This window comes from Heterocephalus glaber, unplaced genomic scaffold, assembly GCF_053883595.1.
Source record: "Heterocephalus glaber isolate CG9 unplaced genomic scaffold, H.glaber_assembly_v1.0 deba00000122, whole genome shotgun sequence".
In the NCBI taxonomy this organism is placed as follows: Eukaryota; Metazoa; Chordata; class Mammalia; order Rodentia; family Bathyergidae; genus Heterocephalus; species Heterocephalus glaber.
In genome coordinates, this window is record NW_028258138.1 from 70992211 (window position 1) to 71018005 (window position 25795).

The 25795-nt window shown below is 35.6% G+C and overlaps 1 protein-coding gene across 22 annotated transcripts in view; it reads left to right on the forward strand.

Annotated features, from left to right (window-relative positions):
- The window catches only part of Stxbp5l (syntaxin binding protein 5L), a 588968-nt gene that overhangs the window by 220825 nt on the left and 342348 nt on the right, over positions 1-25795 (forward strand). For all 22 annotated transcript variants that reach the window (XM_087209125.1, XM_087209139.1, XM_087209148.1 and 19 more), the window contains one exon: positions 8179-8276. In XM_087209125.1, coding sequence (XP_087065251.1) covers positions 8179-8276 — 98 coding nt within the window. The remainder of the gene's footprint in view (positions 1-8178; positions 8277-25795) is intronic.

Here is a 25795-nt window from a genome sequence, read left to right on the forward strand (position 1 = left end):
TTTCTGCCATCACTTCTGTGAACAGTTTTTTTTTATGTCATCTGCACTTTCTCCTTTTTCTTCATTGACTCCAATCAGTCTTATGTTATTCTTCTTTGCATCGTCTAGCAGCTGCTGGATTGATTTCTCATGTTCTCTTACAATTTTAAGCAATTTTTCTTTTCTTCCTCACTAATTCCAATCTTTTCTTCTATATCTGAAATTCTATCCTTACATTGGTTCATTCTGCTGCACAGACTTTCAATGAAGTTTTTAATCTCTTAGAAATCTGTTTGTATCTGTTTTATGGATTCCATTTGTTTCCTATGTTGGGATTCCATTATGTTCCTCAGATCCTCTATTTTTAATCTGTGTCCTCTCTAGATTTATTAGTCATGTCTTGCACTATGAGCACAATCTCTGCTGTTATCTGAGAAATTAGTTCTGATTTCATTTTTTCCAGATCCTCTTTTGTTGCCAGGTCAGGGAGTCCAGGTTGTTGAGTATCAGATTGTTCCATCTCGTTTCCCTTTGGGGTTGCTGTAGGTGATCCAGAAGTCTGTTTTTGAGACTTGTTTACGTGTCTTCTCATTTCCATGGGAGGGGGTGCTTCTGGCGCCCACGCGGCTCACCTTCTCTGCCTTAGGAGCTTGTGATGGCAGCGGGGGAGCTTCCTTCTGGGTTCTGGGACTGGCTCACCTTCTCTGCCCTAGGAGCCTGGGATAGAGGTGCGGAGCTTCCTTCTGAGTGCTGGGACTAGCTCACCTCAGTCTGTGAATTTCTTTTTGGGTAAAATGTGTTGCTTGTATGAAGCATATTGTTGGATCTTGCTTCTTGGTCCATTCTGCTAATCTATTTCTTTTCATTGGTGAATTGAGACCATTCATATTGACAATTATAACTGTTAGATATTGACATCCATGTCGATATATTATTGTCATGCTGTTAGTTCCCTTTCTTTCCCTTCTATTTAATTGCTTGCCTTGCTTGGTAGATTCATTATATTGGACTTTTTGGCATTGTTATTTTATTGTCTCTTTCTAGAATATCCTTGAGAATTTTTTTGAGTACTGGTTTGGTGGTTATAAATTTCCTTAGGTGCTCTTTATTATGGAAGTAATCTTATTTCTCCATCAATTTTGAAAGATAATTTTGCAGAATACCTCAATCTGAATTAGAGGTTGTTTTCTTGTAGGGCTTGAAATACTTCACTCCAAGCTCTTCTTGACTTTAGAGTTTATGTTGAGAAGTTTTCTGTAATTCTGATGGATTTTTCTTTATAGATGATTTGTTTCTTTTCTCTAACAGCCTTTAAGATTTTGTTCTTGTGTTGACTCTCAGCTGTCTTGACTATTATATGTCATGGTGCAATTCTTTTCTGATCATAACTACAGTAATACCTTGGTTCCCAAATGCCTCTATTTGGCAATAATCCAGTTTGCAAACAAAATGTTTGGCAAAATTTTGTTTCCATTTGCAAACTCCACATTGTGTGACAAACAGGACTATGGCCATCTTCCCCACACAAACAGAAATGCAGCCATCTTTAAAATTGTAAAACAAATTAAGTTCATAAATGGAAATACCACTGTATTTGGAGTGCTATATCCCTCACTCATCAGAATGTCAAATTATTTTTCCATATTTGAAAAGTTTTTTGCTATTGTTCTATAACTTGTTTTTATGTCCTTTGTGCTATCCTTTGATTTTTCTTTGAATCGAATTAATCTAAGATTAGCCTTCTTCACATCATCTGGCAGGTGCTGGATTGAATTTTCATAATCTTTGCTATTTTTAAGGTATCTCTTATTAGTTGATCACCACCTACAACCCTGTCTTCTAGGTCTGATATTTTATGCTCACATTGATTGATTCTGCTTCATATACTTTTAGTAGTGTTTTTAATTTCCTGGATTTCTGTTTGAGACTGTTTTATGGACTCCAGTTCTTTTCTATGTTGGGCATTTATTGTTTGCATATCTTTATTTAGCTCCTCTATTTTTTAATCTGTATTTTCTGTGGACTCACTAATCATTTGTTTTACTAGGGCCATTACTTCATTATTTCTGCTTTGAATTTGCCAAGCATTTTATTGATCTGTTGTGTTACCTCTATTGCTACCATTTCAGATATTTCAGCTGTTTTACTTTTGTCTTTTCCCCCCTTGCTGTTCTCTGGCTTTGCTTTGGGGAGTTGGGAGCTTCTGGGGACATGTTGCTTCCATGTATTCTCATTTTGTATTTATTTGTTTTCTGTGCTGAGGGTTGCAAATTGCTTATGGTGGATAGCTTTATTGCCAGTATCAAGACCTCTCTAGGTAGTAAGTGATTATCAGATCTGTCCTCTAGGTGTAGCTAGTTTTTACCTTTTGGGTTTGTTCCCAGATCCAACTACCTCCATTAGGGAAGGAAGGTTGCAGCCTATTTGGCCCAGTACCCAGCTTTTCAGTAATGGGCTGCAGTATTATTTATGACCCCCAGGCAATCTAGATGTTGACATATGAGAAAAAAAATTGATAGCAACAACTATGTAATCTTGGTTAAAGTAGTAAAATCACCAACAACAATAGTGTCAAATACAAAATGAATGACAAAGTAAAATAACTAATACTGTACCACCTGTAACCATAGAAATGAGATCTGTATTAATAGTACAAACTCTAAGACAAACGATATATTTTTTAAAATTTTTTCTTATTAAATTCTTTTATTGGTACATTGTAGGTATAAAACACAATTACATTTCTCACTGGGAATTGTACCTTTGCATAATGCATCTTGGTTCTTTTTTTTCCCCCATTCCTAGACCTCTCTTCACCCCCTCCACCCTTCCCTATTTACAAAGACTTTATTTCCATTTTTTCTATTTCTCATCATTTTTCCTTTCCCTTCTTTTCTTTCTGCTGCTCCTCCCACTACCCCTACCCCTTTGAACCTTTTCTTCCTATTTTACATTTTCAATTATTCATTCTAATCATTGGTACATTTTAGGTATACAATACAATGACATTCATCATTGGAAATTTGCAACTTTACATAGCCTCTCTTGGTTCTTATTTTTCACCCTTGTCCAGCCCTCCCTTCAACCCCTCCAGTCCTCCCTATTTACAAAGATTTTGTTCCTAGCTTTCCATTTTCTCATATTAATCCCATTCCCTTCTATCATTTCCTCTAGCCCTCCCACTTCCTTCCCCTTTGCCCCTTTCTTCCTATTTCACATGACCTATTATACATTTAGTCCTTATTTACACTTTCAGTTTCTCACACCAGAGAAACTATCCAGAATTTATTCATGTGTGTCCTATTTATTTCACTTAAGAGTATTGCCTCAATGTGCATGCACTTAGCTATAAATGTCTCTAATTTCTCATTTCTTATGTCTGAGTAGTACTCCATTTTATTTTAAAAAACCCACATTTTCTTTATCCAGTCTCCAGGTGATGGGCATTTGGGCTGTTTCCAAGTTTTAGCTATTACAAACTGTGCTGCTATGAACATGGGTGCACATATATCACTGTGGTATGATTCTTTGAATTCTTTGGGGAAGATTCCCAGCAGTGGAATAGCAGGGTCAAATGGGACTTCCAGTCCTAGTTCTTTGATGTATCTCCATACTGATTTCCACAGTGGTTGCATCAGTCTACACTCCCACCAGCAGTGGAGCAGGGTTCCTCTTTCCCCATAGCCCTGCCAGCATTTTATTGGTTGATTTCATGATAGCAGCCATTCTTTCTGGAGTGAAGTGGAATCTCAGCATTGTTTTCATTTGCATCTCTCGAATGACCAGTGATGTTGAACATTTTTTCATGTATTTATTTGCTATTTCTACTTCTTTGTGTGAGAAATGTCTGTTCATTTCAGATGCCCATTTTTGGATTGGGTCTTTAAATTTGGGAGGTCAGATCTTTTTAAGGTCTTTATAGATTCCAGATAGTAGACCTTTGTCTGAAGAAGAGCAGGTGAAGATTTTTTCCCACTTTGGGGATTGTCTCTTCACACTTCTGGTGGTTTCTCTTGCTGTGCAGAAGCCTTTTAATAAGAAGAGATCCCACTTGTTGATTGTTTATGCTAGTTCACAGGCAACTGAGGTTTTGTTCATAAAATCTTTTCCTACACCGTTGTCTTCAAGGGTTCTAGCTAACCTCTGTTCCAACTGGTTCAGAGTTCCTATTTTAATATTGAGATCTTTAATCCATTTTGATTTTAGTTTAGTGCATGGTGAGAGATATAGGTCTAGTTTTAATCTTTGGCAAGTTGAAGCCCAATTTTTCCAGCACCATTTATTAAAGAGGCTATCTTTCCTCCAGTGAGGGTATTTGGCTCCTTTGTCGAAGATGAGGTGGCTGAATGTGTCTGCATCTTCTAATCTGTTCCACTGATCCTCAAGTCTGTTTCTTTGCCAGTACCATGCTGTTTTTATCACAGTAGCTTTGTAGTAGAGTTGCAGGTTGGGGATTGTGATATCCCCTGCCATGTCTCTGTTACCTAGAATTGCTTTTGCTATTCTGGGTCTCTTCTTGTTCCAAATGAATTTGTGGATCGTTTTCTCAAGGTCCATGAAGTATGCTTCTGGGATCTCATTTGGAATTGTATTAAATCTATATAGCAGTTTTGGAAGTATGGCCATTTTCACTCTATTAATCCTTCCTACCCAGGAGCAGGGGATGTCTATCCATTTTCTGATATCATCTTCAATCTCTCTTTTCAGAGTGCCATAGTTTTCAGAGAAGAGGTCTTTGATTTCTTTCGTTGGGATGATTCCTAGGTATTTCAATTTTTTGGATGCTATGGTGAAAGGAATTATTTGCCCTATTTCTCTCTCAGTGAGTCTGTCATTGGTGTAGAGGAAAGCTATTGATTTTTGTGTGTTAACCTTGTAACCAGCTACTTGACTGAATTTTGTTATTAAGTCTAGAACACTTTTAGTGGAGTTCTTGGGGTCTTCTATATAGAGTATCATGTCATCTGCAAATAATGACAGTTTGACTTCTTCATTACCTATCTTTATTCTTTTTATTTCTTTCTCTTGTCTAATTGCCATGGCTAATGTTTCCAGAACTATATTGAACAAGAGTGGTGATAGTGGACATCCTTGTCTTGTTCCTGATTGTAGTGTGAAGGATTTCAGTTTTTGACCATTTAGTATGATATTGGCTGTTGGTTTTTCATAGATGGCTTTTATTAGATTGTGGTAGAGACCGTCTATTCCAATTTTTTGTAGGGTTTTTATCATAAATGCATGTTGCATTTTGTCAAATGCTTTTTCTGTGTCTATGGAGATAATCATATGGTTTTTGTCCTTGGCTCTATTGATATAGTGTATTACCTTGTTTGATTTTCATATATTGAACCATCCCTGCATCCCTGGGATGAATCCCACTTGATCAGGGTGTATGATCTTCTTGATGATCTTCTGCATTGTTTGCCATTATCTTATTAAGGATTTTTGCATCTATGTTCATTAGTGAGATTGGCCTATAGTTCTCTTTTTCAGTTGGGTCTTTCTCTGCTTTGGGGATCAAGGTGATACTTGCTTCCAGGAATGAATTTGGGAGTATTGCTTCCCTTTCAATTTCATTGAAGAGTTTAAACAGTAGTGGCAGCAATTCCTCTCTAAAAGACAAACTTGATATTAATATATAGTAAATATCTACCCAGTAGAGCAATTTTACCTGTATTAACAATAGAACAGTGTTCAACTATAGTAAGATATATTTAACTAGAGATTCATAAGGAGTAGTGGTTATACTACTGCAGTAAGATTAGCAGTTGTGGAGAATGGGAGGATAAAAAATAGAATTAAAATGAAGCAATGGAAGATGAGAAAAAGGTGATAACACTTATATAAAATGTCCTATTAAGGAGTAAAAGAAAATTAATAGTATAAAATAACAGTAATAGACAAAACTTAGAAGGTAAAGGATAAATAAAAAGGAATCAAGGTTAGACTAGAGTAGTGGTAACATTTATGCCACAGTCTGCTATTTGTATCATTGAAAGCTCTAAGAGGTTTGAAATCACTGGACTAGAGGGAAAAAATGGTAAAATAATAAGGAAACAAGTTGAAAGAGACTGTGAAAAGAAGAGAGAGGGGTAGAAAAGAGGACTTAATCAAACAAATAATACAAAGTAATATTAAAAAAAGCTGAACAAGAAAATGTGTGATAGAATTCCAAACTCTACCAAAATTTTATTTAAAACTTTTAAAAAATGCCAATAGAGGAGACAAAAATTGGGTAGAAGGGAGTAGGTAAGATATAGAATAGTCAAAGGAAAAATATGGTGAGGATTGTTGATACAAGAGAAGATAGTGACAGAGAGCAGAATATGGCAAATTAGGAACTTGAGAAATTAATATACTGTTAATATTCTTTCTGAACAAGAATTGGGAAATAGAATTGCTGTGGGCTCTTGAGGGTAGACGAGAAAAGGTAGCAACCCAAATACCAACCAAGTCAAAACAAATAGAAGAAAAAATTAACAAAAATAAAAACCAACCAAGCAAACAAACAAAATCCTAAAACAAAACAAAGCAAAAAAAAAAAAAAAAAGCAATCAACCAGTGCCAAACCAAAACAGTACAACACAAAATATAGAAAAGTCCAAAGTTATCTGATGGGAACTGTTTAAACGCTCCAACAAGAGAGTGTATATGTGAATCATTTGTAGCCCCACTGGCAGATGGCAATGACTAACATGTAACCAGATCCTCATTTTATGAATTCTGCAGTTTCCTTAGTTGTGTGCTCATCTGCTGGATTCCTCATACCCTGCAGCTCTGCTTGGTGTATAGGTGTGTGTGTGGGGGGGTCCCTAGCCTTCAGTGAATACTGTTGTATCCTTTTAAAGAAAATAAAGTTATGCGATGAATTCTAATAGTTTTTCAAGGTATTAGTTTTAGGTTAAGTACAGACTGTGGTTTATCTTTTTGCTTTTAAATACTGAGAATGCAATATTTTAATTAAGATATGCTTACGAAAAACAGTTTTTGAAGCACTAAAAATTTGGCTGAAATAAATATAGAATCTCTTTTTGTGACCTGTTTTCTATTCTTTGAAAAATTATAGCATGTTTCAAATTGAAGTTAATTCTTGTCTAACATTGCCTCTTTTCATGTTAGTTTTTTCTCATTAATGAGATAATGAACTTTTTATATCTTTTTCTTTTTTTATTGTGTTATTATGAAAACTTTCAAATATACAGAAAAGTTGCAAGAACTTATATTGTAAAATCATATGTATATTATCACCTAGATTTGACAGTTAGCATTTTGCTATATTCACTTTATCACATATTTATTATTCTTTCCTCTTGTCTACATTATTTTTAGATGCATTTTTAAGTTGCACATGCCAGTATACTTGAACACTGCAGAATGCAAAATATTAAGAGTTCAGTGTTTGTTTGTAATCCTTTTTCTTTACTTAATTTGCAGTATGGTTTACATTCAAAAAAAATTACGAATTTTACTGCGCCATGGTGAATTTTGACTAATTTATACACCTTTGTAATCCAAACCTTTGTTGATGTATATATCTCTGTGTGTGTATATATTTTTCCCCCTCAATAAAATATTTTCATACTCCTTCACAGTCAGTTGTCCTCAAAGTAATTATTATTCTAATTTTCTAATTTTATTCTCTATAGATTAGTTTTGCTTATTCAAAGCATATTACAAAATGTGAACATAGTGTGTGAACTCTTTTATGTTTTTTTCCTTAGCAAGCTTTTGCAAATCATCACATTTTTTAATCTATCAGTAGTTTATATCTTAATTTTAAAGAAGTATTTCATTGTATAACTAACTATACTAGTTTTTAAAAATTCTCTCATTGCAGGGCACTTGGATTATGTTCAGTTTTTTACTGTTATAAATAAAGCTGATTAAAGTATAATAAAGCAAATCATTTTTGTAAACTTATGTTTTTAATATTCATAGGTGCAGACATAGGAGTGGAATTTCTAGGTTAGTTATATTTTTAGTTTTATACAAAACTGTAAGACACTTTCCAAAGTGGTTATAAAATGACATGTTTAAGACTCTCACCAACAACGTATGAGAGTTTAAGTTACTCCATATCCTTGTTAGCATTTAGTTGTAATATACTTTCAATGAAATAACTTTGGTCATCTAGTAGCTGTGTTATGATTTTAATTTTTACTTTCCTGATGACTATTTGCACTGTTTTCTCTCTTTCAGACAGTTCGGCATGGTTTTCCTTACCAGCCTACAGCTTTAGCCTTTGATCCAGTTCAGAAAATCTTGGCCATTGGGACAAGAACAGGTGCTATACGAATGTATCCTTGATTTTTTGTTCACTATTCCCTATATTAATACTAATTAAATTTCTTTAAAAAGTCAGGTAAGTAAAACATTTATGGGCACATACAGTATATTGTTTCTTTAGAAATAAGTAACCATTGTGAGAATATACTCTGTCCTATTTATTGGCATATGCTTTTTGTTCCCCCATTAAGTTTATTGGTACATTTTAGGTATAAAATAAAGTTACATATATCACTGGGATCTTGTACCATTACATGAGTATCTTGGTTCTTACTTTTTTCCCCTTCCCCTGCCCTCCCTTCACCCTCTCCACCCTTCCCTGTTTGCAAAGATTTTGTTTCCATGTTTTTCCTTTTCTCATATGTTTTCTTTTCCCTTCTTTCTTTCTTTTCCTTCTTTTCCTTCTTTCCTTTGCCCTACCCCTCCCATTTCCCCTGCTCCTTTAGACCTTTTATTCCTGTTACACAATATCAATTATACTTTTTTTTTCTTTTTTTGGTACCGGGGATCGAACTCAGGTCCTTGCGCTTGTGCAGCAGGAGGCAAAACCACTGAGCTAAATCCCTGGCCCTCAATTATACATTTTTTCAATTACAATATCAAGATCTAGGAGACATTATCACAGATTTTACAGAATTTAAAAGGATATAGAAAGCATATTACAAAAATCTGTTTTGAAATAAATTTGACAACTTCTAAGAAGTACCTTGGAAGACAAATTAATGAAACTAACTCTGGAGGAAATATAAAATTTGAATAGCACCTATTAAAGAAAGTATAGTCCTAGCTTGAAAACCTACCTATATGGCAACAACAGGCTCATATACATTTTAACTGATAAATTATATCAAACATTTAAAGCAGATAAAAATGGAACACTTCTCCCCTCATTTTAGGAAATTAACATTGTGCTAATCCTAAAACTGGATAAACACAATAGAAGAAAAAAGTATGAACATAGATAGAAAGTTGTTTAACAAAACAGATTATTAGAAGTCAGATGTGGCAGTATGCAGAAAGTGGTTTTATTATAGGGATGGCAGTGTTGGTTCAGCATTGGAAGATCCACCCCCAAAAGTCATCGTTTTAACAGAGGAAAGGAAAAAGCCATATGATCCTGTCACTAGTTGGAGAAAAAGTATTGGAGTAAATTCTACAGCTGTTCATGGTAAAAGCTATCAGGAGACTAGAAGTAGAACAAAAACTTCTCAACAGATCAAAGACATGTACTCCATACTTCCAGCAAAAATGCCTTATATGAATGGAGAAGATACAATGCTTTCTCCTTAAGGTGGGGAACAAGGGCAGATATGCCTACTCTTCATCTGTCCATTAAACTTTGAAACATAGGCCTAAACTAAAATATCCTTGCAATAAAATGACACAATTAGGATAGGATTGGCAAGGTAAAAACAAAATCTTTATATGTAGATGAAATGATCATCTACAGAGAAAATACTAAGAAATCTCTAGGAGCCCCTATAACTGGTATTTGAATTTAGCAGGATTAGAAAACACAAGGTATATATAAAAAGTCAAGTCTGTGTATACTTGTTATAAATGAAGAATTAGATATTGAAATTTCAAAGTTATGTAGGAGTACAAAGGACCTAGAAAGTAAAAAAGGAAAACAAAAACAAAAAAAAACACTGTTGGAAGAAATTTAGTACCTAATTTTAAGACATTCTCTAAAGCTACAGTAATCAAGGCAGTGTTGATGTAAGGAAAAACATATAGATCATTGGAATAAACAGAGAATCTAGAAATAGAACCACACATATACGGTCCACTGAGTTTTGAAAGATTATTTAACATTAACATTTTATAGAATATAAACTCAATTCAAGAGCCAAGGAAAAGATAGTGTTTTCAGCAAATGGCACTAGAACACCTGGTATCTGTATATAAAAAACCTCAACCCTTTATTCCCATAAATAAAAATAACTTAAAAGGTTCTATGAACCGAAATATGAAAGTCTAAAACTATATAACTTTAAGAAGAAATTATAAGGAAAAATGTTTATGAATTTAGGGTAGGCAAGAATTTCCTAGGATACAAAAAACAAGATGTATAAAAGGAAAAAATTGATAAATGAGATTCCATCAAAATTTAGAACTTTAAATGACATCATTAAGAAAATGAAAAGCAGTCCATAAACAGACCATCCTTACAATTCATATAACCTATGACCAGAATATATAAAGAACTCTTACAGCTCATTAATATACAACCCAATTGAAAAGTAGACACAAGAAGATGATAGATAGCCAGTACAGCACAAGGAAAGGTGTGCAACACTAGAATCAGACAAATCCTAATCAGTACAAGAACAAGATTGAATTATACACTCATTAGGGAGATGGAGATAAAAGTTTTAAAAGCCTTGTCATGACTTTTTCTTTTTGTTGGATGCTCCCCCTTTCCATTTAATTTGTCATGCCCAATGGATTCATTCTCCTGGGCTTCCTGGGGTTGTGATCCTCATTGTCTTTTCCTAAGATATTGTCCAAAATTTTTTGGAGGGCTGGTTTGGTATTCATGAAGTTCCTAAGGTTCTCCTTATCATGAAAGTATCTTATTTCTCCATCAATTTTGAAAGATAGTTTTGCGCATTACATGAATCTGGGTTAGAGGCTGCTTTCCTTTAGGGCTTGAAATACATCACTCCGAGCTCCTCTTGCCTTGAGGATTTACATTGAGAAGTCTGCTGTGATTCTGATGGGCTTTTCTTTGTATGTGATTTTTTAAATTATTATTAAATTCTTTTATTGGTACATTGTAGGTATACAACACAATTACATTTCTCATTGGGAATTGTACCTTTATATAATGTATCTTGGTTCTTATTTTTTCCCCATTCCTAGGCCTCCATTCACGCCCTCCACCCTTCCCTATTTACAAAGACTTTTTTTCCATTATTTTCCATTTCTCATCATTTTTTCCTTTCCCTTCTTTCCTTTCCCCTGCTCCTCCCACTACCCCTATCCCTTTGGACCTTTTCTTCCTATTTCACATTATCGATTATTCATTCTAATCATTGGTACATTTCAGGCATACAATATAATGACATTCATCATTAGAAATTTGCACCTTTACATAGTCTCTCTTGGTTCTTATTTTTCACCCTTGCCCAGCCCTCCCTTCAACCCCTCCATTCCTCCCTATTTACAAAGATTTTGTTCCTATTTTTCCATTTTCTCATATTAATCCCATTCCCTTCTATCATTTCCCCTAGCCCTCCCACGTCCTTCCCGTTTCCCCTTTTCTTCCTATTTCACATTACCTATTATACATTTAGTCCTTATTTACACTTTCAGTTTCTCACACCAGAGAAACTATTTGGTGTTTACACATGTGTGTCCTATTTATTTCACTTAAGAGTATCGCCTCAATGTGCATCCACTTAGCTATAAATATCTCCAATTTCTCATTTTTTATGGCTGAGTAGTACTCCTTTTTGTAAAAAAAACCACATTTTCTTGATCCAGTCTCCAGTTGATGGGCATTTGGGCTGTTTCCAAGTTTTAGCTATTACAAACTCTGCTGCTATGAACATGGGTGCACATATATCACTGTGGTATGATTCTTTGAATTCTTTGGGGAAGATCCCCAGCAGTGGAATAGCAGGGTCAAATGGGACTTCCAGTCCTAGTTCTTTGAGGTATCTCCATACTGATTTCCACAGTGGTTGCATCAGTCTACACTCCCACCAGCAGTGGAGCAGGGTTCCTCTTTCCCCGTAGCCCTGCCAGCATTTGTTATTGGTTGATTTCATGATAGCAGCCATTCTTTCTGGAGTGAAGTGGAATCTCAGCATTGTTTTCATTTGCATCTCTCGAATGACCAGTGATGTTGAACATTTTTTCATGTATTTATTTGCTATTTCTACTTCTTTGTGTGAGAAATGTCTGTTCATTTCAGATGCCCACTTTTGGACTGGGTCTTCAAATTTGGGAGGTCTGATCTCTTTAAGTTCTTTATAGATTCGAGATAGTAGACCTTTGTCTGAGGAAGAGCAGGTGAAGATTTTTTCCCACTTTGGGGATTGTCTCTTCACACTTCTGGTGGTTTCTCTTGCTGTGCAGAAGCCTTTTAATAAGAAGAGATCCCATTGGTTGATTGTTTATGCTAGTTCACAGGCAACTGAGTTTTTGTTCATAAAATCTTTTCCTACACCGATCCCTTCAAGGGTTCTAGCTAACCTCTGTTCCAACTGGTTCAGAGTTCCTATTTTAATATTGAGATCTTTAATCCATTTCGATTTTAGTTTAGTGCATGGTGAGAGATGTAGGTCTAGTTTTAATCTTTAGCAAGTTGAAGCCCAATTTTTCCAACACCATTTATTAAAGAGGCTATCTTTCTCCAATGTGGGTTTTTGGCTCCTTTGTCAAAGATGAGATGGCTGAGTGTGTCTGGTGTTGTTTCTGTATCTTCTAATCTGTTCCACTAGTCCTCAGGTCTGTTTCTTTGCCAGTACCATGCTGTTTTTATCACAGTAGCTTTGTAGTATAGTTGCAGGTTGGGGATTGTGATACCCCCTGCCATGTCTCTGTTACCTAGAATTGCTTTTGCTATTCTGGGTCTCTTCTTGTTCCAAATGAATTTTTGGATTGTTTTCCCAAGGTCCATGAAGCATGCTGCTGGGATGTCAATTGGAATTGCATTAAATCTATATAGCAGTTTTGGAACTATGGCCATTTTCACTCTATTAATCCTTCCTACCCAGGAGCAGAGGATGTCTATCCATTTTCTGATATCATCTTCAATCTCTCTTTTCAGAGTGCCATAGTTTTCAGAGAAGAGGTCTTTGATTTCTTTCATTAGGATGATTCCTAGGTATTTCAGTTTTTTGGATGCTATTGTGAAAGGAATTATTTGTCCTATTTCTCTCTCAGTGAGTCTGTCATTGGTGTAGAGGAAAGCTATTGATTTTTGTGTGTTGACCTTGTAACCAGCTACTTGACTGAATTTGGTTATTAAGTCTAGAAGACTTTTAGTGGAGTTTTTGGGGTCTTCTATATAGAGTATCATGTCATCTGCAAATAATGACAGTTTGACTTCTTCATTACTTATCTTTATTCCTTTTATTTCTTTCTCTTGTCTAATTGCTGTGGCTAATGTTTCCAGAACTATATTGAACAAGAGTGGTGATAGTGGACATCCTTGTCTTGTTCCTGATTTGAGTGTGAAGGATTTCAGTTTTTGACCATTTAGTATGATATTGGCTGTTGGTTTTTCATAGATGGCTTCTATCAGTTTGAGGTAGAGACCATCTATTCCAATTTTTTGTAGGGTTTTTATGATAAATGCATGTTGGATTTTGTCAAATGCTTTTTCTGCGTCTATGGAGATAATGATATGGTTTTTGTCCTTGGCTCTATGGATATAGTGTATTACATTAATTGATTTCATATATTGAACCATCCCTGCATCCCTGGGATCAATCCCACTTGATCAGGGTGTACGATCTTCTTGGTGATCTTCTGCATTCTGTTTGCCAGTATCTTATTAAGGATTTTTGCATCTATGTTCCTTAGTGAGATTGGCCTATAGTTCTCTTTTTCAGTTGGGTCTTTCTCTGCTTTGGGGATCAAGGTGATGCTTGCTTCCAGGAATGAATTTGGAAGTATTGCTTCCCTTTCAATTTCACTGAAGAGTTTAAACAGTAGTGGCAGCAGTTCCACTCTAAATGTCTTGTAGAATTCAGCAGTGAAGCCATCAGGGCCTGGGCTTTTCTTAGTTGATAAGTTTTTAATTACATTTTCAATTTCATTGGTTGATATTGGGTTGTTCAGAATTTTTAGGTCTTCTTCGTTCAACTTTGGTAATTCATATGTATCTAGGAATCTGTCCATTTCTCCTGTGTTGCCCATCTTATTGGCGTATAGGTTCTGGAAGTAGGTATTGATGATCCTCTGGATTTCTGCTGGGTCTGTTGTCATTTCACCCTTTTCATTCCTAATTGCATGGATTTGGGCCTTTTCTTTCCTTTTTCTGACAAGGTTGGCTAAGGGTTTGTCACTTTTGTTGATTCTTTCAAAGAACCAACTCTTGACTTCATTGATTTTTTTGTATCGTTCTCTTAGTCTTCATTGCATTGATTTCTCCTCTGATCTTTATAATTTCCTCCCTTGTATGAGCTCTGGGCTTTTTCTATTCTTCTTTTTCTAGAAGCTTGAGGTTCAGCATCAGGTTGTTTAATTGGGATCATTCTGTTTTCCTAATATGCATATTCACTGCTATGAATTTCCCTCATAAGACTGCTTTCATTGTGTCCCATAGATTCCAATATGATGTATTGTCATTGTCATTTAATTGCAGGAACTGTCTGATTTCTTCTTTAATTTCCTCTGTGACCCATTGGTTATTCACAAGTGTGTTGTTCAATTTCTACATGTTTGTGAAATTTTTCCAGTTTCTTTTGCTATGAATCTCCAATTTCATCACACTATGGTCTGATAATATAAAGGGGATAACTTCAGTTCCTTTGCACTTACTTAAACATGTTCTATGTGTGAGTATGTGGTCTATTTTGGAGAATGACCCATGTGCAGCTGAGAAGAATGTGTATTCTGATTTTGTGGGGTGGAAGACTCTGTAAACATCTGTTAACTTCATTTGTTGAAGAGTTCAATTGAGTTCTAGTATTTCATTACCTATTTTTATTCTAGTTGATCTATCTATTTGTGACAGTGGGGTGTTGAGGTCCCCCACTGCAATTGTATTAGTGCATATATGACTTTTCATGTCTGTTAGTATTTGTTTTATATAGTTGGGTGCCCTAGTGTTTGGTGCATAGATATTTATGATTGTCATCTCTTCCTCTTGGATTCTTCCCTTTACAAGGATGTAGTGTCCTTCTTCGTCTCTCTTAATCAGTGTTGGTTTGAAATCTACTTGATCTGCCAAGAGGATAGCTACTCCTGCTTTTTTTTGGGGTTCCTGTCTCATGGAGTATTGTTTTCTACCCTTTAACTTTGAGTTTCCTTTGGAATTAAGTGTGTTTCTTGTATGCAGCATATTGTTGGATTTTGCTTCTTGACCCATTCTGCCAGTCTATTTCTTTTGATTGGTGAATTGAGACCATTAACATTGATGGTTATAACTGAAACGTATTGACATGTCATTGCCACAATTTTTTCTTTTTGTTGGGTTCTCCCCCTTTCCATTTAATTTCTTGTCATGCCAGATGGGTTCATTCTGCTTTGCTTCCTGGGGTTGTGATCCTCAGTGTCTGTTCCTAGGATATTGTGTAAAATTCTTTGGAGTGCTGGTTTTGTATTCACGGAGTTCCTAAGGTGCTCTTTGTCATGAAATTATCTTATTTCTCCATCAATTTTGAAAAATAGTTTTGCAGGTTACATCAATCTGGGTTGGAGGCTGTTTTCTTTTAGGGCTTGGAATATGTCACTCCAAGCTCTTCTTGCCTTGATGGTTTGTGTTGAGAAGCCTACTGTGATTCTGATGGGCTTTCCTTTGTATGTGATTTGTTTCTTTTATCTAACTGCTTGTAGAACTTTGTTCTTCTGTTGAGTTTCTGTAATGTTAACAATTATATGCATATTTGTAGATTTTTTTTTGATTAAGGCTATTTGGAGTCCTATATGCCTCATTTATCTGTATGTCAAGCTCTTTTCCCCTGCTTGGGAAGTTTTCTGCCATTATTTCTGTGAAGAGATTTTTTTATGTCATCTGCACTCTCTCCTGTTTCTTCATTGATTCCAATAAGTCTTATGTTATTCTTCTTTGGATCATCTAGTAGCTGCTGGATTGATTTCTCATGTTCCCTTATAATTTGAAGCAGTTTTTCTTTTCCTTGTCACTAATTGCAATCTTATCTTCTGTATCTTAAATTCTGTCCTCACATTGGCTCATTCTGCTGTGTAGACTTTGAATGGAGCTTTTAATCTCCTGGAAATCTGTTTACATCTGTTTTATAGATTCCATTTGTTTCCTATGTTCGGATTCCATCATGTTCCTCAGCTCCTCTCTAGATTTGTTAATCATGTCTTGCACTGGGGGTACAATTTCTCCTGTTATCTCAGAAATTATTTCTGATTTCATATTTTCCAGATCCCCTTTTGTTGCCAGTTCAGTGGGTCCAGGTGGTTGAGTATCAGAGTGTTCCATCTCATTTCCCTTTGGGGTTGCTCTAGGTGATCTGCAAGTCTAGTTTTGAGACTTACTTTCGTGTTTTCTCATTTCAACTGGGGGGGGGTGGAGGGAGTGCTTGTGGTGCCCACAGGGATCACCTCCTCTGACCTCGGATAGGTGGGACAGGGGCTGGGAGCATCAGTAGACGTGGTGGCCCAGAAGCCCCTTCCTCTGGGCCAGGAGTGGCAAGACAGAAGGCCACCCAATATCCCTTTCCTCTGGGGTAAGGGCAGCAGGAAGGATGATGGCCAGGAAGCCCCTTCCTCTGGACCAGGATCAGTAGGATTGCAGCTCAGAAGCCCCTACCTCTGGGCTGGGAGTAGCAGGAGGGATGGTGGCCCAGAAGCCCCTTCCTCTGGGCAGAGAAGAGCAGGAGGGATGGTGGCCAGGAAGCCCCTTCCTCTGTACCAGGAGCAGTGGTATGTTGGCTCAGAAGCCCCTACCTCTGGGCCAGGAGCGGTGGGACCCAGCACCGTGGTCTGGCGGTCCGGTGTCTTCCGTGTCTTTGTAGTGTGGAACCAGGTGGCTGTACAGAGGAGCGATGGTGAGGGAGTGTCTAGTGGATTGCTTCTGGGGCGTGCGCTGATTTGACGTGTTCCGTGTGACTCAGGACCTTGGTAGGGCGTGCACAGACCTGCCTGTCTGCAGCGGGCTGATTCAGTGTGTTCTGCACAACTCGGGACCTTGGTAGGGCATGCACAGACCTGCCTGTCTGCAGCAGGCTGATTAGCCCTCTTCTGCGTGACTCGAGACCTTGGTAGGGTGTCTGCAGACCTGCCTGTGTGCAGCCGGCTGACCTGGCATGTTCCATGCGACTCAGGACCTCAGTAGGGCATGGGCAGACCTGCCTGTCTGCAGTAGGATGATTCTTCATGTTCAGCACAACTCGCGACCTCCGTAGGGCATGCCAGACCTCTGTGATTTGTTTCTTTTCTCTCACTGCTTATAGAATTTGTTCTTCTGTTGGGTTTCAGGATTCTTAACTATTATATGCCTATGTGTAGATTTTTTTTTATCAAGGCTAGCTGGAGTCCTATATGCCTCACTTACCAGTATGTCAAGTTCTTTTCCCCTGCTTCGGAAGTTTTCTGCCATCACTTCTGTGAACAGTTTTTTTTATGTCATCTGTACTCTCTCCTGTTTCTTCATTGACTCTAGTCAGTCTTATATTCTTCTTCTTTGCATCATCTAGCAGCTGTTGAATTGCTTTCTCATGGTCCCATACAATTTTAAAGCAATTTTTCTTTTCCTGGTCACTAATTGCAATCTTATCTTCTGTATCTGAAATTCTGTCCTCACATTGGTTCATTCTGCTGTGTAGACTTTCAATGAAGTTTTTAATCTCCTGGAAATCTGTTTGCATCTGTTTTGTGGATTCCATTTATTTCCTATGTTGGGATTCCATTATGTTCCTCAGATCCTCTTTTTTTTATCTGTGTTCTCTCTACTTTTAATAATCATGTCTTGCACTATGGGCACAATCTTTGCTCTAATCTGAGAAATTATTTCTGATTACATTTTTTCCAGATCCTCTTTTGTTGCCAGTTCAGGGAGTCCAGGTATATGAGTACCAGATTGTTCCATCTCATTTCCCTTTGGGGTTGCTGTAGGTGATCTGGAAGTCTGTTTTTGAGGCTTGTTTATGTGTCTTCTCATTTCCTTGGGAGGTGGCATGCTGCTGGCATCTGCGCTGCTCACCTCCTCTGCCCTTGGGACAGTGGAATGGTGGTGGGGGAGCCTCCTCCTGGGCGCTGGGATTGGCTCACCTCCTCTGCCCTAGGAGCGGTGGAATGGTGGTGGGGATCCTCTACCAGGGTGCTGGGATTGGCTCCTATTGGCATATGTTTAACTTGATATCTTTGAGGTATTGATGTCACTTCTTCAATTTCTATTATTTGTCCTTTGTCCTTTTTCCTGATAAATCTTGCTAGAAGTATCTCAATTGTACAGATCCCCCAGAAATGTTCAAATACTCAGGTTTGTTGTAGAAAAAGATATATTTTTACACATATTCTATATACTTTAATCTCTGGTTACTGATAATGCTTACTGCATGGAAATGGTTTGTAAACTGTGATTATATTTTCAAGTAATAATGACAGGAAAAAAGTCTGTACATGTTCATTACAGAAAATTTTTCTTTTCCAAATATTTTCAATCCATAGTTCCTTGAATCTGGATGTGAATTTCATGAATATGGAGGGCTGACTACATATCTGTAGTTCATTTCTTTTTTTTTTTCTTCTGCTGACTACTGTTTTAGTCAGCATACCTGTGACAGAATACCTGACATAAATGACTTAAAAGAAGAAAGATTTATTTTAGCTCATAGTTTGAGCAATTTTAATCAATGGTTAGCTGATTCTACTGCTATGGGCCGAAGGCAAGGCAGAATATCCTATGGGGAGGACAAGGTGGAAGAAATCTGCTTACCTCAGCCAGTAATCAGAGAAAAAATAAAAGAGCTAGAGATGAAAAGGTTAGGAACAAAATATACCCTTCAAAGCTATGCCCCTGATTTCTTGCTGCATCCAAGTAAGCTCCACCTCTTTATAAGTCAATTCAGCCAATGAACTCAATGGATTAATTCACTTAATTAAATTAGAGCCCTTGTGATCCAATCACTTACCCTAAGATTCATCATGAGTTTTGGGGGACATTTCAAATCCAAGCCATAATAATATTCTATGATATGAATACAGTGTAAACGTTTGAGTTATTTCCAGGTTTTGGGTATTATTACTAACACAATTATATTTCATGAATACAAACATCCAAGAAGCTCCACAAACTCCCTATGATAAACTCAGAGACACACACCAAGGCACATAATAATCAAACTTTCAAAAACAAAGAGAAAATCTAGAAAGCATGTTTAGATTTATAAGAAGATCTCCAACTATGTTTCATACACATTGTACTATTTTACACTCCTACCAGCAGTAATCTTACCAGCAACAATCCTGCTCTGTCTTGCCATAGTTTCAGTGTATTATAGTATTGATATTTAGTCATCTTAGCCATTTTGAACATTTTGTAGTAAAAGCTAATTAAAAATTTCAGTTTTAATGGTGGGTAATGACCTAACATCTCTATTTGTCATCTATATATTCTCTTCATTGAATTATCTCTTGTCTTTCTGCACTGTTATATTTGAATGGCTTGATTTTCAAATGTTGGATTTTAAGAGTCCTTGTATATTCTAGAAACTAGTTCTTTATTGGATATATGCTTTGCACTAATTTTGTCCCATTCCTTGTATTTTACTCTCTTAGTTTAATAGGGTCTTTAACAGACTATTTTACCAGTATTTCCTTTGTAATCATGCTTTTGTTATTATCTCTTAGAACTGTTTGCCTAATCCTGGATCTTAATGAATTTCTTTTTTTCAAAAAATGTTATTGGTCTATATTTTATACTAAGCATGGGTTCCATTTAAAAATTGTTTTAAAATTTTTATTGACGTTTATTATTTGGCTGGGTAATATTAGCTTCATTAAATGAATTGGGACATATCTCCTCTTCTATTTCTGGAGACATTATGGAAGAAGTGTTAATTCTTTACATGTGTTTTTATAGAATTCTTTAGTGAAACCACCTAAATATAGAGATTATCTTATGAGAGATTTCATATTATAAATTTCAATATTTTTAGTGATTAGAGGATTATTTTGGTTCTGTTTCATCTTGCTTTAGTTTTTTGGTAGTTCATATGGCCAATCTTACTGGTGGTTTGTAAGTTTTATTATTTTGAAAAACTAGTTTTTTATTTTCTCATTTTTTTGTTGTTTTTTTCCTGTTCTGTATTATTTCTTCCCTTTCCTGCTCTGAGTTAAATTTGTTCTTTTTTGTACTCTGTTTTCTTGAAGTAAGAACATAGATTATTGATTTTGTACTTCTCTCTTATAAAGTATCCATTTAATATTGTTAGTTTTCATCACAGTATTGCTTTAACTGTGCTTTCATTTTCTTTCAGGTATATATAGTTTTAAAATTTTCCTTTGAGAGTTCTTTGAACCGCGAATTACTTGGAATTACTTTTAATTTGCAAGTGTTTGGAAATTTTATCTTTTTGTTATTGATTTCCAATTTGATTCTGTTCTTTCAGAAAACAGTAATTACAATTTTAAAAAATTTTTGTTTAGGTTTATTTTATGATTTAGGAATGGTCCCATCTTAGTGAATGATCAGTGAACTCTGGAAAAACACATGTGTTCTTCTCTTGTTGGGTAGTTTATTCTTTATTTGTGAGCTAGTTACTGTTGGTTGTCTGTGTTGTTGGTAATTCTTGCTAATTTTTTATCTTGTAGTTTTATCAGATACTGAGAGTGGAATAAATCAGGCTTTTCAACTCTATCCCTCTAGCTACCTTAATTAGTTTTAGTTTTCAAGTTGTTTGGTTTACTGTGCACACATTTAAGATTATTTTATTTTACTGGTGAAGGGATCCTTTTTCATTATGTAATATTTTTATCTCTAGTAATTTTCTTTACTCTAACATCTTCTCACATCAGTAAAGTAACTCCTGTTTTCAAAAAATTAATGTTTGCATGATACTCAGTTTTCTATCTTTTTGTTTTAAATTTAAATTTGTTTATGTCGTATTTGAAGTGAGTTTACTGTAGAGAGCATATTTTTGGATTATTTTTCTTTTTACTCTGTCAGTCTATTCCTTTTAATTGACATATTAATACCATTTACTGTTCACATAATTATTTATACTTTACGGCTTGTCTTAGTCACTTTCCTCGTCATTGAGATGTAATACCTGATACCTCCAACTTAAAAGAGAAGTTTATTTTACCTCATTGTTTCAGAAGTTTCAGTCCATGGTTGACAGGCTCAGATGCAGAAATGACAAGGTAGAAGGGTCTGCTGTAGAAGAAGTTGCCCATGTCATGGTGAGCAGGAAACAGAGAGATAAAGATGAGCTAGGGAGGGAGATATACCCCTCTAGGTTATTCTCTCAGTGAACCATCTGTTCTCCCCAGACTCTACCCTCTAACAGCAAGTAAGATGTAACCATAATTCAATCACCTTCCAAACACATGATTCATGGGGCTCTTTTAGATCCAAACTGTAATGCAACTTAAGTCTGCCATTTTACTCTGTTTTCTGTTTCCAATATTTCTTGTTCTTCTACTTCTTTCTTGTGTTTCTGTGGGCTATGTGAACCTTTTTTACAATTTAGTCTGTATGTATTTATATATTTTTTACATATATTGCTTTGTAGGATTTTCTTTTATTTTCTTTTTTTTAATTCATTAAATTTATTGGTACATTTTAGGTGTACAATATGATGACATTAATCATTGGGAATTTGTTACATGATATATCTTGGTTCTTATTTTTTCCCCATTCCTCTGCCCTCCCAGAATTAAAATATTCATACCACAGTGATATATGAACACCAATGTTTATAGCAGCACAGTTGGTAGGATTTTCTTAATTATGTAGTGTAAATGATTAGGTAGTATACATGTATAATTATCACAACCCACCAGTATTAATACTTCTCACTCCTAGTGAAGCATAGAATCTTTATTACCACATTTAGTTTTATTACCCCAAAACGTTATATAATTTTCTTAAATGTTTCATTTACATCCATTGAATACTATATGAAATGGTGCTACAATTTTGGCTTCAACCATCAAATATGATTTAAGAAATTAATATGAAGTAAAATAGTTAATATGTTTGCTGTATTTACATTTAAAATATGTATTTCTTGGGCCAGGGATTTAGCTCAGTTGTTCTGGCACCTGCCTTGCAAGTGCAAGGTCCAGAGTTTGATCCCCAGTACCAAAAAAAAAAAAAGTAAAATATTATTTCTTATATATATTAATGGAGTTAAACTTGATATTTCAACAGATGTGTGTAATGGGCACTGATCAAAGCAGGATAATTAGCATTTTCCTCTGTTTATCCTTTCTTTCTATTTGGAGCCTTTGAGCTCTTCTTTTCCAGATATTCATATGATTTACAATAGGATATCATGAACTATAGTTATCCTACTCTGCTGTGTTGTACCAGAACTTATTTCTTCTTATTATTTTATTTTAATTTTTTATTTTATGAGTACATGTTTGCAGATCATGTAGTTAACAATCATCTTGGGGAGTAGTTACATGTACATATCACAGCTTTTTTCTTTTTTAATCCTCTTTCACTTCCCTCCCACTCTCTTCCTCCTCCTTTGATTCCTATATCTCATTTTTCATTCTTGTTCATATTATTAATCTTGGATCATGTTATGGTATGTAATGTTTACATTAATTGTGGTTATTAGGTTCCTGTACATGGCATACCTTTATTCTACTTATTTCATCTTTCCCTTCTCCTCACCCCTTGGACCATTTACCTATTGCAAGAGATCCATCTCCTTCTCCCCTTCTATTCATCCATATTCTCTTTTTGCTTTGTTTCAAGTGAGAGATACTATATGGTATTTAGGCTTGTGTATCTAGTTTATTTTACTCAACATTGTACAGTGGTACTTGAGTTCATGAACATAATTTGTTCCATGATTTTGGAAAAGATGGTCACATTTGTGTTTGTGCAGGAAAGATGGCTGTGGTTGTGTTTGCCACCTGATGTAGAGTTTGCAAACAAAAACAAAATTTTGTCAAATGCTTTTGTTTTTGTACCAAATTGTTTCCCAAAAAAATATACACTGGGGGAACAATAAATAGCCTCCTTAATAAATGGTCTTGGGAAAACTGGCTATCCAAATGCAGAAGATTGAGTTTGATCCATATGTTTCACCATGAGCCAAACTAAAATCAAAATGGATCAAAGAGCCAAATGTTAAAATAGAAACAACCTGCTAGAAGATAAAATAGGTAAAACTCTTGAAAGTTATAGGCATAAGCAAGGGCTTTCCAAACAAAGAGCACACATGTAATAATACTGAGAATCAACAAAGGGGATCATATCAAATTAAAAAGCTTCTGCATAGCACAAGAAACAACCAATAGGGTGAAGAGACAACCTACAGAATAGGAAAAAATTTTTGCTAGCTATTCCTCAGACAAAAGCCTCATATCTAGAAAATGTAAAGGACTCAAAAAAATTAAACCCCGAAAATAAGACTCAATCAAAAAAATTGGGAAGTGAAGTGAATAGAGAAGTACAAGTGGCCAATAAATACATGAAGAAATTCTCAAGAGCACTGGCCTGTAAAAGAATGCAAATTAAAATAACACTGAGTTTCCATCTTACCCAGAAAGAATAGCCATCATCAAGAAATCAAATAATAAATGCTGGTGAGGCTGAGGGAAAAAAAGAAAATTTCTACATTGTTGGTGGGAATGTAAACTAGTATAAACACTGTGGATTCAGCATAGATATTCTAAAACTAGGTTTCTTCTCAAAAGAATTTAAGATATATTACAATCATATATGCAAATTCATGTTTATAGCAGCACAACTTATAGCTAAATCTTGGAAGCAGCCTTGATGTACATCAACAGATGAATGGATAATGAAAATATGGTATTTATACATAGTGAAGTATTATTGTAACATAAGATAAATGGGTCATTTGTAGGAAAACGGATGCACCTTGAGACCATAATATAGTATTAAGTAAAATAAACCACACATATAAGCTTTCATATTGCATGGTTTTTCTCATGAGAAACCAAAGTATAAATAGCAATATAAGAGGGATTTAAACATTCTGTACTGTAAATATGTACTAATAAAATTATTTGATTAACTTAAAGAAAAATGTCATCTTCAGATACATTTAATGGAATCTCTCACCACATATATTTTTAGATTTATATATTATTTGTTTTGTATTTTTATATTGCAGATGGGTTTTTAAAAATATGACAGTTAAATACATCTAAAAAAGCATAGTTACAGACAAATAAACATGATATAATGATTTGCTTAAAAACTGTTAAAATGCTAAATTTGGAGGTAGCTTCAGACTAATTCATTGCTGGTAATTACTTGTTTATTTCTTTTAAGAAAAAGCTTCTGTATATTCTTTTTTTTCCATCTTTATAAAAAAATTTTTTCCGGTACTGGGTATTGAACTCAGGACCTTGCACTTACCAGGCAGGAGCTGAGCTACATCCCCAGCCCAGTCTCTGTATATTCTTAATACTGTGTTCTTTTATATTAAAGTTTAGATTAAGCCCTAAAACAATAGAAATGTATATAGAACTATTAGTTCTTACATGATTATATTAAATACATGAATTTAGCTTTAACTTTTATGTAGGTAAGTGCCATTGTTACTTTTCTCACTGCTGAGACAAAAATACCAGACATCCAAAGTTAAAGGAGGAAAGGTTTATTTTGACCCACATTTTGTAGCGGTTTCAGTCTATATTTGGTTTGTTGCAAGGTAGGGTGGCATGGCAGAGGGGAATCACAGAGGAGAAGCAGTCCATGGTAAAGCAGGCAGGAGACAGCAAGGCAGTAAGCAGGAGCAGTAAGCCTGCCATCCCTTTCTCCCTTTATATTCCATCCAGACTACTGTAAGCCTCTTGATTGGTGGGGCTTCCAATCAGGGAGGGCCTTCCATTATCCACCCCCAGAACAATGGTAATTCCAATTAGTGGACTAATTTTGTACCACATACCCTTAATCCTGGTATTACATGCCCTAGATCCAGCTGGCTCTGCAAAGGCCTACCTATCAGCAGTGTGGCTCTGGGGGACATCTAGATATAAGCTATAAGAGTAAGCTATCCATTTTTGTCCATTTTACTGTTGTTAAGATAACATCCCTCTCCTGCATGCTCTTTTCTTGACCCAAATGAAATATAGAGTAATAACCTGAGGTCAAGATGAGAAGAAAGTACAACTAAGATGAAAGTCTTTACTAAAGTATCAATAAATTTGTCAAAAAAAATATAGATCTGCTTTCTCATGGCCCTCCTGGAATAAAGGAGGATGTCAGAAATTACAGTCTTTTCAATCTCCACACTTCTTCAGGTGACTGTACAGTACGCCCTAGATGACTCCCAGTGTCTGCCTAACTGCCTTTTACTTTGAACAGCTCAGATAAGAATTTCCTCAGATAAGAATTTCTCAGATAAGAACTTGCTTTTACAGTGCTGGCTTCTGGATGTTGAAAGTTTAGTTCCTGCCTTTCATCAATGTCTCTATAATTTGATAAATACAACATCACTATACAGTTTCTAGATGTTGAAAACACAAAAGTGAAAAAGACACTGTCCCTGATCTACTTAGCTCATAGACTAGAAGGGGAGACAGGCATATGCATAACTCACTAGCAGAATGTGGCCAGAAAAATAATAAAGGAATGAGAAAATGCTTTGGGAACAAGAGAAAAAGAGTTGAAAGTTACCATTGAGCTGGGCATCATAGCGTATGCCTGTAATCCTAGCAC